General features: G+C 38.1%; 1 protein-coding gene across 5 annotated transcripts; it reads left to right on the plus strand.

Annotated features, from left to right (window-relative positions):
* On the plus strand, window positions 1-27905 carry Ist1 (IST1-like protein). 5 transcript variants are annotated; one of them, XM_071691648.1, is made up of 9 exons: window positions 87-379; window positions 1973-2097; window positions 4277-4409; window positions 7082-7225; window positions 7941-8120; window positions 15145-15954; window positions 18539-18697; window positions 21820-22023; window positions 27144-27905. In XM_071691648.1, exons 1-9 carry the CDS (start codon window positions 236-238, stop codon window positions 27333-27335), a joined length of 2091 nt encoding a protein of 696 aa, XP_071547749.1. In that variant the 5' UTR covers window positions 87-235; the 3' UTR covers window positions 27336-27905. The 5 variants fall into 5 exon arrangements, with proteins under 5 accessions (XP_071547752.1, XP_071547749.1, XP_071547748.1 ...); XM_071691647.1 differs by having other exon boundaries at window positions 21820-22026; window positions 27144-27404; XM_071691651.1 differs by lacking the exon at window positions 15145-15954 and having other exon boundaries at window positions 1-379.

The raw sequence follows: 27905 nt of genomic DNA on the forward strand, positions 1-27905 counted from the left end.
AGCAGGTGGTGGGTTGTGGGAGAAAACGTTTCTCCTGACGGAGGTGATGATGGAGGGTGGAACGCGACCCCCCCGACCTCCTCCTCCTCCTGCTGCCGCGGGAGTGAGTCAGTAAACACAGGTCACGGGGCCTCACGTCACCACTAATATCAGAAATTAAACTTCAAACTGCTGTGTTGGGAGGTGTATCATCGTCTTTCTCGTGCCGGATCTGGTGTGATAAGAAGCCCTTGCCATGTTCTCCTCAGGACCCAATTATACGAAACTGAAGACCAACTTAAGGTTGGCCATAAATAGGCTCAAGTTGCTGGAGAAGAAGAAAACCGAGTTGGCCCAGAAGGCTAGGAAGGAAATTGCTGATTACCTCACCACAGGCAAGGTGAGTGCCATGATCTTTTCCCTTAAGAATATTATGGTAAGTCATATTTTAAGAATATTTTGTTGGCCAGTATGGGAAAACTTCAGAAAATGATGAAAAGTGAGAGATGTAGGGATGAAGCGAGACCAAAAGCAAGAAACGCGTTAATTACGACCTGATTAATTACTGTTTCATGATGAATGGAATACAGCAAGACCTGTTAGATTTAAACAGTATACATAAATCTATTTTGCTGTTTGATTGTAGACAATGTTCAAGAGATTTTGAACTCCCTTTCAACACAGTACCAGTTAAGAATTTTATACGAAAGAGAAGGATAGAAATCCATGTTAGTTCCTGTTTGCTTTTAGCTTTGGTAATTAACAGGTTTTGGTAGGAAAGATTAGTGTGTAGTGTTTAGATAATAGAAGATGGGCAGAGCCTGAATTGGAGGATTTTATTTATGTTCTGCAAAATGAAGATGAACATGGTGAGGGTTATGGAGAAGGTTGGGATAGGGGGCTATGGTATTGATGCATTACTCAATACATTTAGGGAATGGATATGAGTAATTGTGGCTTTTCCTTATCTGTTACTGGCTAAAACGGGAAATGGCAAAAAATGCGAAAAAAATGTCTATATGTTCATTGTTCTTCCTCGACACAGATGTGTGTATTCTGGCATATAGCAGGTGAACAGATGAATGTGATTGGCAGTGAAATATATCTGGCATAACGCTGAAGATAAGATAAATGTTCCATAGGGAGAATTTAGTTGGGTGTTCATAGGTTCTCATGATATTGAAATATTGTTCCTCGTATTTTACATTATTTAACTTCATGGTTCCCTTTATTTTCAGTGTCCTGCCCAATTTTGAGATACGTATTGTAAGGTTCCAAACCAATGATGCTGTTTTGGTCTTTGTATTGTAAACTAGGATTCTTAAACATACTGTAGTAGCTATATACACTGACAAACACCATATCAAATGATTTTTTTCACAAAGTAGAATAGCCATTGACATATTTCTAAATTAGAATACTATGTACTTACTAGAAAATGTGAAATAAAGGAATGGTATATTTCCGATAAAAGTGCGTTCAAAATATGATGAAATGGGTACTGAAAATTTTTTTGTGTTGTGTCTGTGGATGGGAAGTCCTGTTTTTCTTTTTTTTCATTATAACAGAAACATTAGTACCCCAACTATGGTTTTCTGAAAATAGTTAAGATGAGTTTCCTTAGACTGAAATGGATATGTGTTAATCAAGGGTGAAGTGAAAATGAATTTGTCAAGGGTGAAGTGAATGTAGGTTTAACAAAGGTGTAGTGAAGATGTGTTTGCCAAAGATGAAGAGTACTTGCATTTGTAGGTCTGGTCAAAAGCCAAAATATAGTGAACATGCATCCATCTGTGTGTGGAGAAAGTAGGAAATACCAAGAGTGCAGCAAAAAGGCGTTCATAATGTGTGCATTGAATTTTGGTGTATTCTGGGTTTGGTGAAGATGAGTTTTTGTTTTTCAAAAAAGTTGTAAGTATATATATACCATTGCCTTCATCTGCTCAGTGGAAGGGGAAGCATGTAATTACTCAAAAATTTCTTTACATTTCAGACTGAGCGAGCAAAAATCCGTGTGGAGCATATCATCCGTGAAGACTACTTAGTAGAGGCCATGGAGGTGACAGAGATGTATTGTGACCTCCTTCTTGCTCGCTATGGTCTCATTCAGCAAATGAAGTAAGGAAATAGCTCTCAACATAACATGAATATGAACAACTTGTCTCTTAGTGAATTAGACCATTTTTGGAAAGTTTTCTTTTAGTAAGGTGTAACTGGCATGCAAGGAAACTCCTCAGGGACTTTCTGTGCACTCTCTTTTGATTCTTATCAATACTTTGGTGCATTTGAGGTTAGGTTTCTTAGTTAACTGTGAGATGAATGAGGTATGTACAGCTAGCAGCCAGCCATAAGTAAATGTTTATGATAGTTGCTAATTTTACTGTTTACCGTTTACATGTCTATGGCTGGCAGTGTGATGATGTAACATTGCTAGTGCCATGCAAGAAGGGTGTATATGCATGGTGTAGATACTGTCAATAGTCACATAGTGCTACAGTATTTTGTGTTGCAGTATGATCTGTATTGCACGTGCTTTGCCTCATGCATCATGCCACCAAAGCCTTTAAAGTCCTGGTGCCAGTGGTGCTAAGGAGCATAAGGCCATCACCTTTGTCGAAATGGATGTCGTCAAATGAGAAAGGTAAATGAACAGCTGATAGTAAGTGCGCCTTTGGGGTTAGTGAATTAACTTTGCGGACTATTTGTGATACTGCAGAGATCAAGGAGAATGCCAAGAGTGGAACATTAATCAGTGCATCTAAGACCTTTTACTCTCAAAGTTCAGTTATGGAGAGAATGGAACAAATGTTGAGCATATGGATTGAACATCAAATTCATGAAAATGTTCCTGTCAGCATACTTGTGATGCAAGCAAAGGCTTTGAGTATATTTGAAGACATTTAAAGCAAGTCCTGGTTGATTTGTGAGTTTTTAAGAAACTACAATTAGCACAAATTCAAGATGCTTAAGGCTGCTTGTTTTGATGTCATTGCTGCTGAAAATTTCCCAGGAACTCTCAAGGAAGGTGGTTATATTTAATGTTTCTTTAGCATTTGGTTTTTTATATTGCTTAGATATTCACTTTTGTGGTTCTTTTTTTCCATTACTATTTTTAATTGACACTCCCTTCTACTACCAGATGATATCTTCTTTTGTTATTACACTCATGGAACATGAGTGTAATAACACACTGAGTCTGCTTTCTGCCATTATTACAATTCCTTTTCTGTACATAATTCATACTTGCTGCCTTTATTCATTCCCATCGCCACCCCGCCGCACGTGAAATGACAACCCCCTCCCCCCGCACACATGCGAGGTAGTGCTAGGAAAAGACAACAAAGGCCACATTCGTTCACACTCAGTCTCTAGCTGTCATGTAATAATGCACCGAAACCACAGCTCCCTTTCCACATCCAGGCCCCACAGAACTTTCCATGGTTTACCCCAGACGCTTCACATGCCCTGGTTCAATCCATTGACAGCACGTCGACCCCGGTATACCACATCGTTCCAATTCACTCTATTCCTTGCACGCCTTTCACCCTCCTGCATGTTCAGGCCCCAATCACTCAAAATCTTTTTCATTCCATCTTTCCAGTTCCAATTTGGTCTCCCACTTCTCCTCGTTCCCTCCGCCTCTGACACATACATCCTCTTGGTCAATCTTTCCTCACTCATTCTCTCCATGTGACCAAACTATTTCAAAACACCCTCTTCTGCTCTCTCAACCACACTTTTTATTACCACACATCTCTCTTACCCTTACATTACTTACTCGATCAAACCACCTCACACCACATATTGTCCTCAAGCATCTCATTTCCAGCACATCCACCCTCCTGCGCACAACTCTATCCATAGCCCACGCCTCGCAACCATATAACATTGTTGGAACCACTATTCCTTCAAACATACCCATTTTTGCCTTCCGAGATAATGTTCTCGACTTCCATACATTCTTCAAGGCTCCCAGAATTTTTGCCCCCTCCCCCACGCTATGATTCACTTCTGCTTCCATGGTTCCATCCGCTGCCAAATCCACTCCCAGATATCGAAAACACTTTACTTCCTCCAGTTTTTCTCCATTCAAACTTACACGTATGTGTATGTGAGTGGATGGGTCTTCCTTCTTCTGTTTCCTGGCAGTACCTCACAAATGTGGGAAAAGGCAATCAGTTACCATAAAAGAATTAGAATCTCGAAGAAACTTTTATAATGGAGGCAAACTGCATTAATTTGCTTTGTACATCATTTCACTCCCTTATAGTTATTTATACATAAACTTCCTCCCCAGAGACCTTGATGAAGGCCTGGCTGAAGCCATATCTTCACTCATCTGGGCTGCTCCCCGACTACAGACAGATGTAGCAGAACTCAAGATAATTGCTGATCAATTAACTCTAAAATATGGGAAGCCCTACGGTCAGGTAGGTTAGACCTTTGGGTGCTACTTGTAATTTGTTGTTAAATCAGACAGACAGGGTAAAGTTAGCTGTTTTAAACCTTTTCCTTAAGAAGTTAGGTGAGAAGCTGGGGGATGTCCAATACATTTTAGAGTGTCTTAGAGGAATGTGGAACCAAAAGAAATAGGTGTATAGAGAGGAACACTGTGATGAAGTGTCAAAAGATTGGTTAATGAGCAATATTACCGAAGCTGAATCATGTAAAAAATTATTGAAATATGGAAGGGAAAGGATGAAGAATATCTTGTGTCCAAGAAAATAGTGAACAGAAGTATGGAGAGAAATTAGATTTTGATAATGTGGAAAGGAGGACTTAATAGAATAGAGCATGCTACTATTTCCTTTCAGAGAAATTTAATTGCATCCTGAAGTCTCCTCCAGTTGTATATCCAGTTTGGGTTTTATTTCCTTTTTGGTTTTACTGTTATTTCTTTATAAATAACAGTATGGTCTAAACACTTTTCGCAAGTTGGGTGCCACAGCTGATTTTGTCTAGGTTGTTGTGTGTCAGTGTTTTTGACTCTTGTGAATATAGCAATACATTGGTCAAAAAGTCTTTTTGTGAAACAATTTGATATTGATTATTTTAATTACTGGCAATTGCCTGTGATTTGCTCTTATTTAGAGGCAAGACCACAGTGAGATTAGTGAAATGTCAGATATATCAGAAAAAAATGCACTTCTAATGGGACAGTGCTACTGTGATTCATTTTTTGAATCATCAAAGAGATTTTTTTGTTTTTATAACATTTAATTAGTGTTATATGGGCTGTACGTAGAATTGGATTCTTAAGGTCTGACATGAAAGTGTTATAGTTCTCTGGTCTTCATGTGTTCTTGAAGAAAAGAAGGATTGGGGCACTTATGATAGAGTATGTGAATAACACTAATTTTAGTTTCACTGTAAAAAGTATGAATCTCATTCATTACCTCTGCAGACTTTAAAAGGACTTAGTTGATATTGTTGAGGCTATATACAGTCAACTGTAATACAAACCCTTCTACATGTTTACAGACTATGATTGTGAACTTTTCAGGTTCTGCATAAAAGCACACTTTTCATCTGAGCTCATTATTTCAAGCATGACCTTGTGTCTGCTAATAGTTCATATCAGTGACCAATATTTAAAAATTTTGGTTGGAATAACACACAGTTGCCTTCACTCAGAATGGCAAAAATTACTAAATAGTTTGAAAAATAAGTCTTGGTGTATAGTGATTTTAAGGGTACACTACTGTACCTCACCTGCCTGGTCATCAGTTATTTTAAAAGGAAATGTACCAGAGCTGCACAGCACACAAAACAGAGCATTTGGAACAGCCAGTGGCTGCCTTGCAACCATAAACTTTTAACATCTGCACATTGAAATATACACCCTCCCAGTACAGTCCCACCCTTCTAGACCTTTGTGTCCATACCACTCCATAAGTAAACACTAACCCCCAGATAAACATCGAAAGTTTCCCCATAGTTCATGCTTCAGTAACCAGTACTCACAAATTTTCCCCACCCCCAACAAACACAGTACTGTCAAAACATATACACACCAAAATGATCTGTCTGGCACAAAGCAAATGCCTCTCATATAAGTCTCAAACACCACCCCATAAGCCATAAGACCATCTCAAACTTGACTCCCCAGACATGTATGAGTTAAATTTTTTCATCTCTGCTCTGAACACCACCCATCCTTATAATATTACAAACATCAATCCAACATATCCCAAGATCCTTCATTCCCATAGTGCAGCTACTGCAGTGAAAAAATTGAACACTTAGTGCTCATTTGCCCATTCTTTCCCCACATAGACACACAAATACAATATCATTTAAGAAGTCTTATGATAGGAAAGAACATTCAAGAAATTGGGCCCCATGAGTATAAAAACTTGTTTCCTGTAAAGAACTAGTAGGTAATTATCACTCTGTGACCTGTGGTCCTGCCCAGTGTACATGATTTGGTAATATTACTCAAAAATTGTCATTTTAATTGCTTTCATGACTTCTTGGCACGGTTATTGTACTGTGTTAGCCATATGGGAAAGTAGCTGTACCTTAGTAATAGTACTGTAAAGCATTTAAGGAATAGACAGTTTATGTAATGGTGGAAAGCATTTTCCCGAACCTGTCCAGTGTAATATCACTTCTTACACGCACCTCTCATCCACTACTGTTCACCTCTGTCCAGAATAGCTTATTTTCTAATAGTTTCTGATGAATTTTTCTTCTTCCAAGATCCTTATTTGCCTTCCTTTTACTAATGTGCCTCACTCTTTTAACTCTTCTGTTCAGGGCTTCATAATCTTCATTCCCCGTTCATTTATCATGAGTTTATCACTATAAAAGTGGTGAAGTATGTTTTCAGCTACTTTAGGCCTGATTAGTTACTACCTTACTATTTTCAGAAGGGCTTGATTGTATCAGAAAGAAGTCTTTCTCTCAGAATTGATTTTTCTCATGTATGCCTGCCTTTCACTGAATTTACATTTGCATGTGAGCAGAAAGGTCATATCTCTTATAGTAAACTAGGCAATATGTACCTGACTTTAAAGTTTAAACTTTCATACATTTATTCATTGCAAAAATTTTTATTGTCTGCCAGTTGTTTAGATCTTACTGCTTCCCCTTTTTGCAGGCATGTCATGAGCAGCAGGTACAGACAATTAGTGAGAGATTGATTCACAAGCTAAGTGTACAAGCTCCACCTAAGGTCTTGGTGGAGAAATATCTAGTGGAGATTGCTAAGAATTACAATATTGAGTATGAGCCTGACCCACAGGTATGTATCATTTCAAATATATTCCTGTCCTTCTTTCTTGATAATTTCATGATGTAAAACAGTGTTAGCCTTAAAAAAATAGTCCATTATACTGGAGGAACTGATAGATTCTATTTATAAGGTAAAAATGATTCAGCCATCCTTTCCTTCAGATCAAATCATCACAGTAGGAAGGCTTTAATAGTTGCTGTATTCAATTGGCTTTTATGTAATAGCAGTCATCCATTATAGTAGGGGCAGACTTACATTTGTTTTTATGAAACATTAAGTTTTGATTTTGTGCAGTATGTGAAAAGGAGTTGGCTTGAGTATTTTCAAAAACTGCTGAATGTGTGAGATGATAGACAATCAGATCTCATGTGTTTTGGGTGACTTGGAATATGGAGTGAGACTTATGACAATTAGGATTCTAGCAAAAGCCAAGTGGAAGATGTAATATATTAAAGCTTTGGAAGCAGATGGGAGTGCAGTTTAGTTTCTCATGAAAATGGTGGTTGTGTTGGTGAGTGGTTTAATTGTGATGTTCTTTGTGTGGCTCACGTTAAGGTTCCTGAGTACTGGCAGAGTGCATGTATAGTATTTTTTAATCAAGGCAAATGATACAGAAATGAATGTTTGTGTGATAGGGATCTGTTGAAGGTATCTAAGTAGGGTGTATAAGAGAAGGTGTCGCCAGCTAATGAATAATTTACTAATTTTCCATTTCCATGTGCAGGTGATGAGAGAAGATGAGTGGGGCCATGATCCCCTCATTAATCTTGATGAAAAGAATAACCTTGGTGGTGGTGGTGCATCTGGAGGTGGTGGTGGGGGTGGTATGAATATCCCTCCTACAGGATTTGTAGGCTTCCCACCACAACCCATGGCCCCACAGCCTTTTGCTTACCCAGAACCGGTAAGGCATGACAAGGATAATGTGGCTTTTGTGACAGTACAGTGGAGTTTCCTTCATAACATTAAGTCTATATGAAGTGCATCTTGTAAAAGATATCATCCCATCATATGTAATCTTAACCCAGTTTAGAAGAGAAGACATTAAGTTTATGCTTTGGTCTTCCCTTTTATGCAAATTTAAGGCTTCCTTTACTATTCATATGTAAAAAGTAAATCTGTTGTACCAAATGTTCCTTTGTTTGATCATTTTTGTGTGTGATTTTAAAATTTGGGACTTACAGCAAAAGTAGACAAATATTTTCAAGAAAGATTTTGATATTGCTAGTTGATTTTTGGCTGAATCACTGAGCCTGGACATGGCTCCACTGTACTTTCAAAAGTCAACTTCAAGGAAACTTGTCACTAATTGTTTTGCTTTTGTACACCGGACAACATTGTTGTCTTTCTTCCTCTTCACAGCTTTAGCTTTTGCTCTTGAACAGACCGGGAAACAGAGAACATAACATGAAATTAAGTAAGAAACTCGTAAATAAAGATGTAAGAGATACTTTTATAGTATGAGGGTGGTTAATGAATGGAACAGATTGACAAAGGACATAGATAATACAGACAGCATACATAAATTCAAGAGGCTGTGTGATAGAGAGTTTTCAAGAGATGGGGCCCCAAGAATGTAAGACTCCCTCACTCTACAGAGTAATTACACACTCAGACAAATACATTGCTGTATATGCCAGAATATGATATGTGTGTATAAGCCTTCCTAACTTTGCACAGAAATGCATTCCTGGAAAAATGAAGTTAGAACAAGCTTGCATATAACAAACCTAACCTTTTTTCACTCCCACTTCATGAAAAGTATTCCTACAAATTTTGTAGAGATGATTTAAACAGATTGCCAAAATATATCCCATTTTACCAATCAAAGGATGTCTCACTTTTGCCATTCTAAGTATTTACCTTTTAAGTGTCACTAGCCTCAGCATTTTTAATCTATGCATTTTTGAATATTGCCTGTGCATGCTAAATTCAGAGAGGCAGCAGACTTGCCATTGGGTTGTTTGGTTATTTCTAAGTTTTTCATCATTGTTAGCGTTACCTTAGTTAACTTCATGGGAGAGTTGTGATGCAATGTACAGAAAGTGCAGTTTTCTGTTATAAAGAATGTAGCATCAGACTTATCACCCTATAAACATATACCTGTACACCACACATTGAAAAAATGAACAACCAAACTGGGTTCATATTATTATTTTGGTATATAAGATATCAGGTATTCTTTTCCTGTCGTAATAAGATAGAGTATTCATTTTTGTTTCCATCATGCTTTTCATAGTGACTTTGCTTGAGTCATTCACAGAATCTGTGTTTGGAGTAAAGGATGTGGTCAGAAGAGGAAGTTACTGTAATTACAGGATATGTCTAGTCTTTTGTAAAGGATTTAGGGTTATATTCCTTACTCCCACATGAGGTGTCATACATCCAGATCAACAAAGATAAGTGGTTAAATAGTTCCTTAAGTGTCCAGCCGGCAGGGAGGTAGAATGAGAGCCAGAGAGCTGAGCAGGATATTAGGCTCTGAGGGCAGGGAGCTAGTCTCGCTGTTGTTACCTTTCAACTTCTACATATCTGAATAAAGCAAGAAAAGGCCTATGAGTTTATGTAGTCACTGATTAATGAGAAAGACATCATATTGCTTCAGAGGCTGGTTCTTGAGTACATGTAGATCTGCTTTACAGTGAGGATGACCCTAATTAGTGCACTGAATAAGAATGAATTGTAAAGGATTTATGACATATGATAAATGAGTAAGAGTGAAAAAGTTCAAGTTATTCTCAAGTGATGGTAGCACCTCCTGAGAGGGCAAGAAATAGCAGCTTGGTGTGACAAATTAAAAAATGCAAGAATCTAGTGCCACACTTAGCAGATGTTATTTTAGGAAATAAAAACTGATAAGTGTAGAGCAGAGAAAAAGATTGAATTGATTAAGGTAGTTTTTGCTCTAATTAAGTTTAGATTTTGTTGCAGTCAGCTATGCTTTATTTGGTGTCTTTTCAGAACAGTTTTTTCTCTTTTTAAGTGTCCATCTGCAAGCCTGAAACCCTTTACCTCTAAACCAGAAGACTGCTGAGTAGCATTTGTTTCAGTAGCATTTGTTTCAGGCATATTGCAATACACTGGCTGTGTATCCGACTTATTTTGCTGGTTGTGGAGATAGTTGACTTATTAGAAAACTTTAGTGCTCCTTGTTGAAGTAAGATAATGTGAGTGATATATGCAGAAGTCACTTGTCAGAAAGTGTCATCTTTTGCTTTGTTTAAAGATATGTAAGCAAATGAATCTGTATAAGGTCTCCATTGTTGATTTTCAAGCATAAAAGACTTTTTTAGATGTATACTTTGATTAGCATTAGCTGTAGATGTGAATAAGTTGTGGAGATCTAGGATTACTAATCCTCTCATCTCTTGAATATTTTGTTTTTGCTCTTAGGGATGATTTTTAAAGCTGGTGACTCTGGCAACTTACTCTAGTGTGCCTTCATGTTGGAATTTTGTTACTGTAAGTTTCATGAAGTAGCTTGTGTGCTGATTGGCATTTCAATATCCTGGCTCCTAATTAGGGAAGTTCTTGGTAGTCAGGAGTCGGGTGGATGGATAATCACTTTCTTTGATAGTTTATCTTGTGCTTAAGGAATGTCCATCCAACATTTCTGACAAATCACAATGTGCATAGGTCTCAGATGCATAATTTTGACAAAGTACCAAAGTAAATGTCTTCTGTTTAGAAGGTGATTTTCAATATTGTACAGTAACATCTCCATTATTCAAAATGCTTGGAGAATCAGCCATTTTAGATAAATTTCCATTAATTTTAGTACTTTTATAATGCATTATATAATTCACAAGTGTGGTGAGAGTAAGTGAGCTTGGGAAGGAGACTTGTGTGAGGAAGTACCAGGAGAGACTGAGTACAGAATGGAAAAAGGTGAGAACAATGGAAGTAAGGGGAGTGGGGGAGGAATGGGATGTATTTAGGGAATCAGTGATGGATTGCGCAAAAGATGCTTGTGGCATGAGAAGAGTGGGAGGTGGGTTGATTAGAAAGGGTAGTGAGTGGTGGGATGAAGAAGTAAGAGTATTAGTGAAAGAGAAGAGAGAGGCATTTGGATGATTTTTGCAGGGAAAAAATGAAATTGAGTGGGAGACGTATAAAAGAAAGAGACAGGAGGTCAAGAGAAAGGTGCAAGAGGTGAAAAAAAGGGCAAATGAGAGTTGGGGTGAGAGAGTATCATTGAATTTTAGGGAGAATAAAAAGATGTTCTGGAAGGAGGTAAATAAAGTGCGTAAGACAAGGGAGCAAATGGGAACTTCAAACTTCAGTGAAGGGCGCAAATGGGGAGGTGATAACAAGTAGTGGTGATGTGAGAAGGAGATGGAGTGAGTATTTTGAAGGTTTGTTGAATGTGTTTGATGATAGAGTGGCAGATATAGGGTGTTTTGGTCGAGGTGGTGTGCAAAGTGCGAGGGTTAGGGAAAATGAGTTGGTAAACAGAGAAGAGGTAGTAAAAGCTTTGCGGAAGATGAAAGCCGGCAAGGCAGCAGGTTTGGATGGTATTGCAGTGGAATTTATTAAAAAAGGGGGTGACTGTATTGTTGACTGGTTGGTAAGGTTATTTAATGTATGTATGACTCATGGTGAGGTGCCTGAGGATTGGCGGAATGCGTGCATAGTGCCATTGTACAAAGGCAAAGGGGATAAGAGTGAGTGCTCAAATTACAGAGGTATAAGTTTGTTGAGTATTCCTGGCAAATTATATGGGAGGGTATTGATTGAGAGGGTGAAGGCATGTACAGAGCATCAGATTGGGGATGAGCAGTGTGGTTTCAGAAGTGGTAGAGGATGTGTGGATCAGGTGTTTGCTTTGAAGAATGTATGTGAGAAATACTTAGAAAAGCAAATGGATTTGTATGTAGCATTTATGGATCTGGAGAAGGCATATGATAGAGTTGATAGAGATGCTCTGTGGAAGGTATTAAGAAAATATGGTGTGGGAGGCAAGTTGTTAGAAGCAGTGAAAAGTTTTTATCGAGGATGTAAGGCATGTGTACATGTAGGAAGAGAGGAAAGTGATTGGTTCTCAGTGAATGTAGGTTTGCGGCAGGGGTGTGTGATGTCTCCATGGTTGTTTAATTTGTTTATGGATGGGGTTGTTAGGGAGGTGAATGCAAGAGTTTTGGAAAGAGGGGCAAGTATGAAGTCTGTTGGGGATGAGAGAGCTTGGGAAGTGAGTCAGTTGTTGTTCGCTGATGATACAGCGCTGGTGGCTGATTCATGTGAGAAACTGCAGAAGCTGGTGACTGAGTTTGGTAAAGTGTGTGAAAGAAGAAAGTTAAGAGTAAATGTGAATAAGAGCAAGGTTATTAGGTACAGTAGGGTTGAGGGTCAATTCAATTGGGAGGTGAGTTTGAATGGAGAAAAACTGGAGGAAGTGAAGTGTTTTAGATATCTGGGAGTGGATCTGGCAGCGGATGGAACCATGGAAGCGGAAGTGGATCATAGGGTGGGGGAGGGGGCGAAAATTCTGGGAGCCTTGAAGAATGTTTGGAAGTCGAGAACATTATCTCGGAAAGCAAAAATGGGTATGTTTGAAGGAATAGTGGTTCCAACAATGTTGTATGGTTGCGAGGCGTGGACTATGGATAGAGTTGTAGAGTTGTGCGCAGGAGGATGGATGTGCTGGAAATGAGATGTTTGAGGACAATGTGTGGTGTGAGGTGGTTTGATCGAGTAAGTAACGTAAGGGTAAGAGAGATGTGTGGAAATAAAAAGAGCGTGGTTGAGAGAGCAGAAGAGGGTGTTTTGAAATGGTTTGGTCACATGGAGAGAATGAGTGAGGAAAGATTGACCAAGAGGATATATGTGTCGGAGGTGGAGGGAACAAGGAGAAGAGGGAGACTAAATTGGAGGTGGAAAGATGGAGTGAAAAAGATTTTGTGTGATCGGGGCCTGAACATGCAGGAGGGTGAAAGGAGGGCAAAGAATAGAGTGAATTGGAGCGATGTTGTATACCGGGGTTGACGTGCTGTCAGTGGATTGAATCAAGGCATGTGTATGGGGGTGGGTTGGGCCATTTCTTTCGTCTGTTTCCTTGCGCTACCTCGCAAACGTGGGAGACAGCGACAAAAAAAAAAAGAAAAAAAAAATTCACAACTGGAGGAAGTAAAGTGTTTTAGATATCTGGGAGTGGATCTGGCAGCGGATTGAACCATGGAAGCGGAAGTGGATCATAGGGTGGGGGAGGGGGCGAAAATTCTGGGAGCCTTGAAGAATGTATAGAAGTCGAGAACATTATCTCGGAAAGCAAAAATGGGTATGTTTGAAGGAATAGTGGTTCCAACAATGTTGTATGGTTGCGAGGCGTGGGCTATGGATAGAGTTGTGCGCAGGAGGATGGATGTGCTGGAAATGAGATGTTTGAGGACAATGTGTGGTGTGAGGTGGTTGGATCGAGTAAGTAACGTAAGGGTAAGAGAGATGTGTGGAAATAAAAAGAGCGTGGTTGAGAGAGTAGAAGAGGGTGTTTTGAAATGGTTTAGGCACATGGAGAGAATGAGTGAGGAAAGATTGACCAAGAGGATATATGTGTCGGAGGTGGAGGGAACGAGGAGAAGTGGGAGACCAAATTGGAGGTGGAAAGATGGAGTGAAAAAGATTTTGTGTGATCGGGGCCTGAACATGCAGGAGGGTGAAAGGAGGGCAAGGAATAGAGTGAATTGGATCGATGTGGTATACCGGGGTTGACGTGCTGTCAGTGGATTGAATCAGGGCATGTGAAGCGTCTGGGGTAAACCATGGAAAGCTGTGTAGGTATGTATATTTGCGTGTGTGGGCGTATGTATATACATGTGTATGGGGGTGGGTTGGGCCATTTCTTTCCTCTGTTTCCTTTGCGCTACCTCGCAAACGCGGGAGACAGCGACAAAGCAAAAAAAAAAAAATAATTCACAAATTGTAGCATATTGAAATCTAAAAAAAATTTGTAGATATTTTTACGTGTAGGAAATATTAATATATGTAAGCAAGTAAGCAAATGACAATGAAGTCCTTTGTAAGGGCCACGCTGGACTCATCTTTTGTGAGCCTCTTGCACAACCTCATCTTGTAGAGGCTTACAATTTTCCTCTTGCCCTTCATGCAAGACGTACATGGCTTTTGGGAATGTTATGCAATTTCTGACAGTGCTTGAAAGTGGCCATAGTCACCAAAAGTAGTCCAGGGTGCTCATAATAAACAGATGTTTAAGACCAGCATGCAACACTGTGCCAGAAAGCACATGGGAGAGACTAAACAATCACCAGTGCCACAAAACACCAGATAGTGTGTACTTTAACTGCTGTAGCACAGTGTGCGCATGAGCTGAAAAATTTAAAGCACAGGAATGGGAGATATTGTTAATATGGATTGTTCAGTTTGAATACTACTTTGTTTAGTCTTGTGAAATCCCTCATATATAACAGGCGAAATTGACATGAAGAGTTTACTATGGAGCTTTCCAGCATTGATGGGAAAGTATTGAGTGGTATCCATTACTTAGTTCATAGAAGTGAAACTGGAAAGAAGAGTGGGGATTTGGAAGATGGCTGAAGTAGTTGCCCAACTCTCATCCCATGGTGTTTATATTGTAAGAGTCTGCAGTTTCTGGCTTGCATTACTTTTGCTTTTGCTAATTTCAGGTAATCATGATTTCTCTGATTTATAAAGACTTACTGTGGATCTGTTTGAAGTATAGATTGATGTTTTGCAAAGATATAACTGTTGCATGTTAAGATAAGTTTCTTGATCTGAAATATTTAGTTGACTTGAACAGCCTGATATATATTACGTATAGAAATTGATTAAGCATTGCAGTGTAAGGTATTTGAAATTAAGATGGACAACACTGATGATATATAGTCGCTAGAAGTTAGGACTTACTTTAAGATAGATTTAATAAGAAAGTAATGAGAATTAAACTGCCCTACCAGGTGCCATCTTCTCAAATAACAAAAGATGGACCACTGTTACCAGTTATGGATCCACTGCAAATGCCACATTCAGTTCCAGCGGTCCATCCTGCTTCAGCTTCAAAGGCCACGTTGATAATGCAACCCTTGCCGGGGATGTGGACTGGTGAAGCACTTCTGAAGAATGTGCTAAGTTTGCCATCTCTTTTAGTTACCAATCCACAATCACTTACTAATTGTTTTGATGAGTTTGTTGAACTTATCAATGAACACAAGCCTGAAATTGTGGTGGTTAGTGAGACTTGGTTTTCAGAAACACGACCAGCCAGTCAGTTTAACTTAGACAGGTACGAGATGTTCAGTGTTGACCGTGAGAGTCGTGGTGGTGGTGTAGCAGTGTATGTTCTTGAAAGGCTGAAGCCATATGAAGTTAAGCTGAAAGGTCCTTCAAAACTCGAGTGTATTTGGGTGAATGTAGATGGTAGACTCATAGTTGGGGGATTGTATCATCCCCCACGAGCAGCCACTGGACCTTTGTTGATGGATCATATTGTCAACTCAGTTATAGATATTCGTGCTTGCAACCCAGGCATATCAATTGCTCTTGCTGGTGACTTTAACAACCTGTCCCGTGCTCGCCTTTGCTCTTCTCTTGAAATGACTAATCTTGTGCAAGAACCCACACATATGAACTCTACCATTGACTTAGTCCTGACAGACAACCCTGCTGGTTATGAGAAGCCAATCCTACTACCGCCTATTGGACGCAGTCATCATAGCTGTGTGCTTGTTAAGCCAAAGGCACTTGGAGTCAGCAGTAGCTTCCAAATGGTACTGTAATAACTTTACAACAAATTAGTGTGTCTGTAAGTTGTCTGTAATCATATTTTCACATTCTTTTAATTCTTTCCTTAATAAGATTATGAAGTGGTGTAATGATATTTATGCTCAAAATTTATCTGAGAGTTTACTAGTTTTTTCATCAGATTGTAGATATTTTTAAACTTTGCTTCCCTTGACTTTTGTTTTTTCTTTGCAATTTTCTCTTCTGTTTAAACCTTGTCTGCCTTTGCAGATGCATTTTTTTTTTTATGCTCTTCCTTTTTCCTGTAAATGAGCAGTTGTGTTATAGAAAAACCAGTGCTCAGTTCTTCAGAAGATATGTTTATTTAACTTTTTGAACAAGAATTTGAATGCCAGAAATGGCATACTGTACAAATATAGGGGTAAATGTCTTCAGTCTCCTCCAAAATTTTAGGGGCAAGAGGGCCATTGACTTAACCTCTTTTGGAAATAATTTCATGTCTCATATAGAGACCCTCACAAGTGTAATATGTTGAGTTGTGCATCAACAGCATTAATCATATGTTTGGCAGTAATGTGATGATGTGTCATAACCATCAGTTTGTGTTTACCAACCACAGGGCTCATGTCTGTTGTGATTGTCCACCGCATGTTGGGTATTTTTTCTCCATTTTCGTCCATTTTTATCAGCTCTCTTGTGCCATCCCATTATGCCTTAGGAGAGTTACAACAAAGGAGGACATGGCAACAGTGATAGTTTTATAGAAAGAAAAGCATAATTTCAAATATAATAGAGAGTAAACAGGTGTCTGCCAGTGAAATGTCCAAAGACTCAAGTGGTGTAAGGGATTAAGGAAGTCTGTTTTACCAGCTCCTCTTCCCAAGTTTGGAAGGCCAAGATTAATGTCTCCTAGGACCTGTAAAGTGATTGCAAGATAAGTTAAGGCTTGCACATCCCTGAAAACACATGAAATTAAGAAGACCTTAACTTGCTTGAACATGTCTTGCTAAGAAATGTTCATAAAATACTTCTTAATGGCAGGCTTTTTTAGATTTCATGTATTTAATGGTAGGTTTTTGTAGATTTCATGCCCATCGTAAACCCTTGCTGACCACCTCCAAGAATGATGAACAAATGAAATTTTACAAGAAATACAGTGTTTGGGACCAGGAAACATGGAAAACCATGTTGTGGAGTGATGATTTGACATTTACTGTGACTGGAAACACTAGAGGCAGGGTATGCAGGCCAATCCACTCTGACCCACACTTGTCACTGTCACAAAAAAGACTGCAAAACATCCTCCACCTCTTATGGTTTAAAGCTGATTCAGCTTTGGTGTTGGTGATTTGGTAATCTTACCCAAGAATGTGAAAGTAAACCACTTATGCAGAAGCATAAGTATTTATGCAGGATGGGGTTCATTGCCACATTGCTAGGTCTGTTATACAATCGGTGATTGATAGTCAGGTGAATTATATCAAGGACTGACTAGGAGACAGCCCTGACTTGATGCAATCAAAAACCTGTGGTCCATCATGAAGCTACGACTATTTGATATGAACATGTCTCCTGGACCAAAGCTTGAGGTGGCATTGAAGCGGCTTAGGTAGTTTTCCCCAGAATTACTTGAGAATCTTTTAGACAGTACTCTCAGCTGGCTACAGGACTGCATCAAGGGAGGGGAACCTAATAAAGTATTTATTATATTGTTAATTACATATTTTTGGGCCAGTGAACTACAAAAAAAAATTGTATTTTTAGCTCATGACTTAAAATCTGCAACTCCCAAAATCTGTAGTTCGTTACAATAAAGTTTCCAAAGTTGGCATTTAGCTAGCTGCTTGAATGTATGGTAGTAAAGCTCTATTTATTTTCAGATCTTTTTATGGTAATTTTATGAATTCTTTCCAAAGTACAGATTTTTTTATGGTAATTTTATAAATTCTCTCCAAAGTACTGCACCAAAAACATACATTTGATAGTGCTGGGTGTAGTGATGGATATGTGTCCTCTTGTTCTGCATTCTTTTTCCTTCCCCTTTACAATTTTGGGTTTCTAATATCAAGTTGATATTATATATATATAATGTTTTTGTTATAATTCTCATAACATTATTTGATGAATAGTGAAGCAATAAAGCAAAGCATTCGCCTTTCCTCTAGCTTTGTGTTCCATTTACAGTATTCAGACCACAATCTTTAAGTTCATGTTTTTAAGATCTGTAAAATTTTAGAATATATAATTGCTTGATCCTAAGGATTATGTATTTTCGATTTTTCACTTGTACCATTATTTTATGATTATTGCGTAGTGTGGAAATGCATGTTCACTTTAGCATATTGGACTAAAGTGAGGAGCTTCGAGTGAATTGAAAGGCTTTTTGCACTTAATGTATCTCATGTAAATGGGAATAGGGAGATAACATAGATGGATGAATTGATTGAAGGTAGATAGATATAGGTCTCGGTGAATAGATCTATCTTATTAAACTAAAGTTTATTAAGAGAGTTTTAGAATATAACTTGGACCAAGTCTGTATTATGAAACATTGGAGTAAGCACTGGTTATCCTGTACTTGTCAGAGAAATAATTAAACTCACATTTTAGGGTTCTGCTGATGGTCCAGTGATGAATTTACCTAATGTTCCTGGGCAACCAGTTTACCCGGTTGGTGGTATGGGGACATATAACATTCCACCAGGTGGCCCCCCTCCACCTGACCCTTCTGCTGACCCTTTGCCAGAGAAGATTAGCAATAACATGCAGGTGAGGGCTCTCAGTGTTATATTTTCTTTACTTTTGATGTGTCATGCTTATGCACCAAGCAGTCATATACATATTTACTGAAAGTTTTGACAAATGTTCAGTGACTGACTGTAGTTGTTTATAACATTCTTGTTTATCTCATAATGCTCTGGTAAACATAAATCATTAGTTGGTGGCAGTACCCATGTTTCCTTTTAGGTGTCATTTATAAGATATGTAGATAAATAATCCACTATCATCATTAAATTTTTCTTACAAAGACGATGCTGAATGGTACAAATTATGGTACATTTAGTTCCTGTTTGCCAGATATATTACTTTGTTACTTTGGCCGATGTTTACAGAGAATGAATGAAAATACAAGAGAACACTTCTCTAAATAATAGCAAATTCCTCACAGCATTGTGTGACAATAAATTTTGTACACCAAGCATGATGATATTATCCATTACCAGATTCACCATATTCACCCAGGACAATTCCTTTTTATCATTTAGGAGTGCCATCTTCAATTGGTAAATATGATAATGATTTTACTAGGAGCAGAGTCTTAATGGGTCCCAGTCCTGGTATATAATTAGGGAATAACCTGAATAATGACAGATCGATAGATTTTGTGTTATAATGTTCCTTGAAAAGTACAAGTTTGACTTCCATTGAACTCTTTCCACCATTTTCACAGTCTCTAAAAACATACTGAGGTGTACTTCTCTCTCACTGTCAGTTGTCATATATAACTCCATTCCCAGTTTTCATTGGGTGGATCAGAAAGATATGGCCTCTGAAAGTCACACACAACATCCTTAACCCATTTGTAGTTGCCTAAGTGGAATGTACATTTCCATATATACACAAGTATGACTTAATTTTTCAGCTTGCATAGAAAGCACATATGTAAACTGAGGCCAACATGTCCATTCACATTACCTCCATAAACAAAATACTTCCCTTACATCTAGTCCCCAGTCGTTCTTCCACCATTTCTGTCTGAAATATCTTTAACCCTAACCAAGACTCTCATTTCATTCAGCCAATGTTAATAATGATAATGACTTTTGTGTTTGTTGGCCTCTCTTGCCATTGAGAAGTTGCATTAGGAATTGAGCCTTCATGTAAAATATTGGCTTTTCTTTTTTTGTTTCTATTTTAAACAATGATTGTAAAGGAGGGGAGGATTTCTTAAAAATTATAGTAGTAATGATTTTTTTATCATTCATTATAATACACAATTGCATCTATCCCCTTAGCACGGTAATTTGCTCATGTCATGTATAATGTACTGACTACCATCCCAGCTGAGCTCTGCAAACTATTACAAGCTTTACTTTGACCACTACATATATCCTGGTTCATCCCATGAACATGATTAAGCACAGTGTCAGATGGATTTATGTTTTGTGGAATTAAGTTTAAGATTGGATTGGAAGGGTATTAGTGCTTGCTTAGTCATTACTGTGTGTATATGTTTTGTTAAGGTTATATTAGTTGGGGGAGGGGAAAGCTGTGAGTTTAGGTTGTTGGATTGTAAATCAAGGGTAAGCTTTTTATTTGCTAGGATATTGGTGGTTGATTGTGAAGTGGTTTGCTTGGTAAGCTTCTTGTCCTTTTGCAAAGAACTAGGTGCCAAGCATGTTGAGGTCCCTTTGAAGAATATATGTTGTTCATGTTTTGGGTGTTTGCAGTTGTTAGGTTGCCAGCAATTGTTCTGAACACTGTGTTGTGGGATTTCCAGTTTTGCTGTATTTGTTCATAGAATGGGTTGGTGGGTTGGAAGAATTGGCATTTAGTTTGAAACTGCTTGTGTTTCAGTAATTGAAAACCTACATTTTTACAAGTATGGATGACGAAGTTTTTGCTAGAATGATAGGGCTAGTGTGTAACACTTGTTGCATGTCTTGCTTGATGAGTCATACTGCTTCTTACTGCTATCGTGCACCACACGAAATTGTCAGTCAGAGGTTCATAAAGGACTGGCCTCAGCCATAATTCTAGTTTTATTTTATGTCTCTCTGGTTCCATTTATGTTTCTTATTTTCCTGGTGTTGCAGTGAAAAATAATTCCAACTCTTTATTGGACTCTTGTATTTTTGAGTGTATATATATATTATTTTTTATATATTTGCCACTTGCTGCAATAAAGAGGTGGCATCAGTAGCAATTGAAATCATAGCCTCATTCACTCACATATGCTCTCTAGCTGTCATGTGCAATGCACTAAAAGCAGAGCCCCGTCTCTACAGCTAGATCCCACAAACTTTTATGCAGTTTCCCCTGATCACTTGATTTAATCCATTAACAGCATGCCTTCCCCTGTATACTATATCACTCCAGTTTACTCTATCCCATACGTGCCTTACATTCTTTTAGATATTCATACCTGGAGCACTCAAAACTCTTTTCACTCCCTCTTTCCATCTCCAATTCATTTAGCTACCCCTCTTGTCCCCTCTACTTCAGACACATTAATCATCTTTGTCAACCACTCCTCACTCATTCTCTCCATACATCTGAACCATTTCAGTTCACCAACTTTGTCAATCATACTCTTCTTAGTAATACACCTCTCACTTATCATATTCACAAACATTTGATTTTCAACGCATTCACCCTCTTGTATATGTTCTCATCCAGAACTCATGCTTTGCAGCCGTACATCACTGTTAGGACTACTGTACCTATAATACCCATACTTGCCCTTCCAGGTAGTACTGCAGACTGAATGAATTTTTATCTCTCCAGCCAAAATACTTTCAGATCTGCAATAGTATTCTTGACCTATTCACTTTGCTGCCATGCATAGATTATCATGTATCTTTTTTTTCTAGGTTGTAAAATTTGAGTTCTTTCACCCTCTCATAATAGTTCATATGTTTCATACCATCACTTTTCTTGTTTCCGATATTGTGATCTAGGTGAGAGAGTGAAGGACTTTGTAGTCTTGTACTTGGACCATCTGTTATACATACCTAACCTAAAGCCAGGCTGTAAAGATTATGATGATGCTCCAATGTTTTAAAAATATACATTGCCAGTCAATTAATTTGTGAATGTTGTACTCTAAAGTTGTATTGTGAAGCACCTTGAAGTACTAGCATGCTGTGACTGCACCCTGTCTCTTGTAGAATGTAAGTGGGAGTGGACAGTGGGATGAGCTGATGGGGCCAGACAACTCTCCCCCTCCTGAATATTCCTCCTTTTTACCTTCGGGCCACACAAGCAACATGGGCCCTGTTCCAAATGCTCCATACCCTAGTATACCCATCGGTGGTCAGCCTGCCCGCCCACAGTTCCCACCAGATGTAAGCTCTGGTGCTGGCAACCTAAAGGTGGTTTGTATTTCCATGTATAGAGTGTTTAAGTGTTTGATTCCAAGTATTTGCTATTATAACAAAAACTGCCTAAACTTCAATATTTCTGAACTCATTCATGAACCCTTAGGCTTCCTTAGAATATTTTATATTCCAGAATTTTTTATCCCTACATATAGTTCATCGGTCCTCATATTCTTACCCTTTGCTCTTCCTGACACCCTCTATTGCTTTCATATAAGAATTCCATTTCTTAACTCATTTTTTGCCTCCTCATCAGTTCTTTCTGTTACCCTACTTATGTTCATAATTTTATGTTCATCTTAGCTTTCAATCACTCAGCTCATTTGTAGCTTGTGTTATACTTATGTGTTTTTCATGTCTTTACTCATACCTTACATTAGTCACCTCATTATAAGCTTCACTTCATCATTATTTAACATATTTTTAGCCTTTGTTCCTTCATGTTTCATGCGCATGATAAATTTGTTACTCTTTCACAATCTCGGAATTACTCTTTTATATATTTGATCTCTATCTGTTTATTTCTTGTACCTGAACTCTTCAAAAGCACCAATCTCATTTCCATACCTCTCATCTGAACATCAGTCACTGACAAGTACCAAGTTTGCATGGCTAATTAGGGTTTACAAAATTAGTAGATCATAGTAGTTAGTAAACAAGCTTGATTTCGCACCCATCCAGCAACATTACAGGAGTATCAAACAACTCGCATCTTTTAACAGATATACTTGCATGAGTTGTCATTTTTTCCATTTAGCTGAATGCAAGGTGTCTGAGTACTTGACCTATGATTATTTGATAGCTGTTTGAGCTTATTAGTCCATATTTTTATGCTACAGTATTCAAAAACCCTGTGTTGCTTTATTTGTATAAATATGCTTGTTACTCTACCTTAGATTTCATTTGTTCTTCACAAAACATTACATAGGTGTTACCAGACTACACCTGCAAGTGTTTACACTACCAATGAGAAGTCATCTTCCATAAGACTATATTTGTGTCAGTGGATGTATAGCACATTCTCCTGCTTGGAGTGCTGCCAAGAAACTGCAAAAGACATATAAAAGGGGTCCTGGGGTTGCATAATATTTTTGATATCTTCTTTCCCAGTAACTATGACCTAGCACATTTCAAAAGATAGTTTTCACTCATAAGATTGATCAATACTTTCCCTTCTCTTTTCTTTTTATATTTCATAATTCTCTGTGTTTCATTTAGGGCCTGGCCTTGATGTGGACTTTTGTCCGTGACTGGAGCCTTCAACATGAAAAGAAAATCACCACACAATCTCATTTTGTACCATTTCATTGATATATCTCAGCTTATTTTTGACTTATCTTAAAATTTGAGTTTTAGATTTACTCTTTATTTTTTTTGCTTTTAGCCTTATTAGCATTTCTAATCTTTGTATTCTAACCTAATATTATTATTATATGATTTGACAAGCCTCCACTCATCCCTTTTATTATCAGAATATCACTGAAGTATGTGATTATTAATAACTCTTTGTAAAAGTATGAAGTAGAGTGTAGATGTGAATAAAAGCAATGTAATTAGGTTTAGCAGTGGAGAGAGATGGGTTATTTGGGGTGAGAATTTGATTGGAGAAAATGTAGAGGAAGTGTAGTTTTTAGATACATAAGAGTGGACATGTCATTGAATGGAACCTTAGGAATGAACTATAAGGTGGATGAGGAGTGTTGGCCCTGGGAGCATCGAGGAGTTTGATTGGAAAACTAAGAGGAATTGTTGCATTTTAGATACTCAAGAGTGGATATATCAGTGAGTGGAATTTTGGGAGTAAGTAATTGGTGGTTAGGGGATGACAGTCTTGGGAGCATTGAGGAATCTTAATTTTCTTGAATTTATATAAGCAAAAAGTTAAATGTATCAGATGTGACTGAGTAATATGGAATTGTTGTTTTGTTGAAAATTTCTAATAAGCACTATGTTGGTAAAGGAATTTAATTCAGGTTACATACCATAGGCCAGTTTATCATTTTCATTCAGTTCTATTTAAAAGGTGAAATGTTTCAAGATATGAATTCATTACAAAATTTCAAAGAACAAAACATGACAAGTGTAAAACCTGTTGATGTAATTCATCTGAAATTTTCTGAATCTGAATCTCCAAGTCTACAAAATATGAAGAAGAAAGATGCGAATTTTTAATTAATGAAGGCATTAGGAACTACTCTTTCTTCTGTAACTATACTAGATACAACATAAAAAGAAGTCCAAATAGTGCATGCCAGCTATTGTCTTTTACAGCATCTTCAAAATAAAAAGAGTGTGGTTGAGAGAGCAGAAGAGGATGTGTTGAAATGGTTTGGACATATGGAGGGAATGTGTGAGGAAAGATTGACAAAAAGGATATATGTGTCAGAGGTGAAGGGAACAAGGAGAAGCAGGAGACCACATTGGAGGTGGAAGGATGGAGTGAAAAAGATTTTGAGCAATTGGGGCCTGAACATCAGGAGGGTGAGAGGCGTGCAAGGAATAGTAAATTGGAACGATGTGGTACACTGAGATCGATGTGCTGTTAATGGAGTGAACCAGGGCATGTGAAGCATATATATTTTTATATTCTTTTATTCTTTGTCGCTGTCTCCTGCATTAGTGAGGTAGTGCAAGGAAACAGACGAAAGAATGGCCCAACCCACCCTCATACTCATGTATATACATACATGTCCACATGCACATATACATACCTATACCTTTCAATGTATACATATATATACATACACAGACATATACATATATACACATGTACATAATTCATACTTGCTGCCTTTAGTCATTTCCGTCGCCACCCCGCCACACATGAAATGACACCCCCCCCTCCCCCTGCATGCATGCTAGGTAGCGCTAGGAAAAGACAACAAAGGCCACATTCGTTCACACTCAGTCTCTAGCTGTCATATATAATGCACTGAAACCACAGCTCCCTTTCCACATCCAGGCCCCACAAAACTTTCTATGGTTTACCCCAGATGCTTCACATGCCCTGGTTCAATCCATTGACAGCACGTCGACCCCGGTATACCACATCATTCCCATTCACTCTATTCCTTGCACGCCTTTCACCCTCCTGTATGTTCAGGCCCCAATCGCTCAAAATCTTTTTCACTCCATCGTTCCACCTCCAATTTGGTCTCCCACTTCTCGTTCCCTCCACCTCTGATACATATATCCTCTTTGTCAATCTTTCTTTACTCATTCTCTCCATGTGACCAAACCATTACAACACACCCTCTTCTGCTCCCTCAACTACAACTCTTTTTATTACCACACAGCTCTCTTACCCTTTCATTACCTCCTCGATCAAACCACCTCACACCACATATTGTCCTCAAACATCTCATTTCCAACACATCCACCCTCCTCCGAACAACCCTATATATAGCCCACACCTCACAACCATATAACATCGTTGAAACCACTACTCCTTCAAACATACCATAGAAAGAGCAGTTAAGTATAATAAATGATGTATATTTATTTATTATACTTTGTTGCCATCTCCCGCGTTAGCGAGGTAGCACAAGGAAACAGACGAAAGAATGGCCCAACCCACCCACATACACATGTATATACATACACGTGCATGCACGCACTTATACATATCTATACATCTCAACGTATACATATATACACAATTCATACTGTCTGCCCTTATTCCTTCCTGTATACCTTTCATTGATAATTCAGCATTTGTCATGTAATAAAACTGTAGCTTTGGATGCCACTGAAATTTATGAGTGCTGTATACATGTTTCATGTGTTCCACATTGAAACCTCTCTCTCTCAGGAACAAATATTTGTTGTACATTACATGCTCATATGGTATACTTTAGTTTATTTGTAAAGGATAATGATCACAACCCAAGAGATTAAGGTTCAATTTTAGGAAATTTAATGGGGTTGCCAGGGTAGTATTTGCCATAGCATGCAATTATTTAGTCTTGTTCATTTTGTCCAGATGCATGGCTTGCCATGATAATGGGACTGCATTTCTAATTAACTTTTGACTGTATAAAAACATTCTTTCAACCTCTTAACTCCTCCAGTTGTACATTAATGCAAGGCAAGTGACTCCCTTAGACATAAATGTATGCATCAGGTTTTGCTCCTTTATTTCAAGGTCGTTTGTCAGGCCTGGGTGGTTGCTAAGTTGACAGTGTGTCATAATATCTCCCCACCATTAGTTATCCTTCAACCATAACAATGACAGTACATTCTCCTTAGTATCTGAAGAAGGAAATTGGTCAGCTTTTAGCTTATTTAAAGGACCAAGAAGAAGATCCTGAATAAATATTAATAGTCAGTCTTTGAGTTGTGTGGAGGGTTATTTCATAGGCATTGACTTATTCAACATTGAAAGTTGACTAAGATGAGGCAGGAGAAAGTGTTTCTGGCACAAATGGAGGTAGTGTTACCAGTGCCTGTCAGACCTTAACAACGCTGTGTATGACTGGTGTGGCTGGGAATTTTACAAGCATTTATGATATTGCTGTTGTGAAAAATTTTCAGTGAATCACAATGATTATATATAGCAAGAAAGACTCTTGTTATATCTGTTATATTACTTAAAATAATAAGTAATCAGATTTTGATGCCAGTAAAATAAATGATAAAATGTGGAGTAGCAACTTTCTTGAAACTCTGGCCATACTCAAGCCTTGACACTCAGGTTTTTCTGCATCACCACCCTGTGCTGATGCAGTTACAAAACCTCTATACAGAGTGATAATAGAGGACAAAGTATACTTGTGATGTGACTTTTTCATCAATCAAATTTTTTTTTTCCTAAGCTGGAAAAACAGATTCACAGAGTTGCAAAGGAAACCGAACTGATGAGGTAAGGGGTTAAAGGTAATTTAAATCCTGACATAGTAGTGAATTTCACCAGGTGAAATTAAACACATTAGAAATGATTTATGATGTGCCAGCTTTGATCAAATCACCGTGCTGAATTAGTGATAAAATATTTCAGACATTTTATGATTACCCATATTGTATTTCTTTCACATATGGTATTATCTTCACATCATTTAAGTTAGTTATCCCAAGTTTATTATTATTATTAGTTTTTTTTTTTTTTTGGCTCACAGGATGGTGAACAACCCAAGCCAGCTCCACGATCAAAGTTTGGTGACGGTGGTGCTGAATTTGCACTTCCTGACCTACCCAATGTTCCAGATCTTCCAGGGGCAGCCAACTTGCCAGATCCAAATGAAACTAAGGAGGATATTGATTTTGATGACTTAACCAAAAGATTTGAGGATCTTAAAAAGAAAAAGTAGGTTGTTTGAGTTCTAACCCCTTAATGTCTCTAGAAGGACATGTACATGAGCTGAGCAACACCTCAAAAAGGATATTTACGCATTGAGTTTGCACCTTAATTTCAAAGCTGCATACAGAGCCTGGATGGTGGCTGAGGGGCCAGTGCACAATAATTTATCCCCACTGTCACTCATCCTCCAGCCATACCAATGAGAGCAAATTTTCATAAGGTTTTGGGAAGGAAATTGAGTGGCTTATAGCTTGATTTAGAGAACCAATCAGAAGACAATCCTGAATCTTTTCATAATAATTATCTGTCTTCGGATAGTGCAGAGAGTGAATGTTAACCAAGATGAGGCAGGAGAAGCTTTTCTAGCAAAAATGGAGGCAATGTTGCCAGTGCCTACTGACCTTGACAACTCTGCATCTGACTGGTGTGGCTGGAATTTTAGACTTATAGTTTTGTTGTTATGAAAAAAATTACAGGAGAATCACATTGATTATAACGAGAAAAGATTTATTATATCACATTAAACTTGAAAATAATCTGTGATTAATTTTTCGATGTAACAAATAAATGATAAAACTTG

Source organism: Panulirus ornatus, chromosome 51 (genome assembly GCF_036320965.1).
Source record: "Panulirus ornatus isolate Po-2019 chromosome 51, ASM3632096v1, whole genome shotgun sequence".
NCBI classification, from domain to species: Eukaryota; Metazoa; Arthropoda; class Malacostraca; order Decapoda; family Palinuridae; genus Panulirus; species Panulirus ornatus.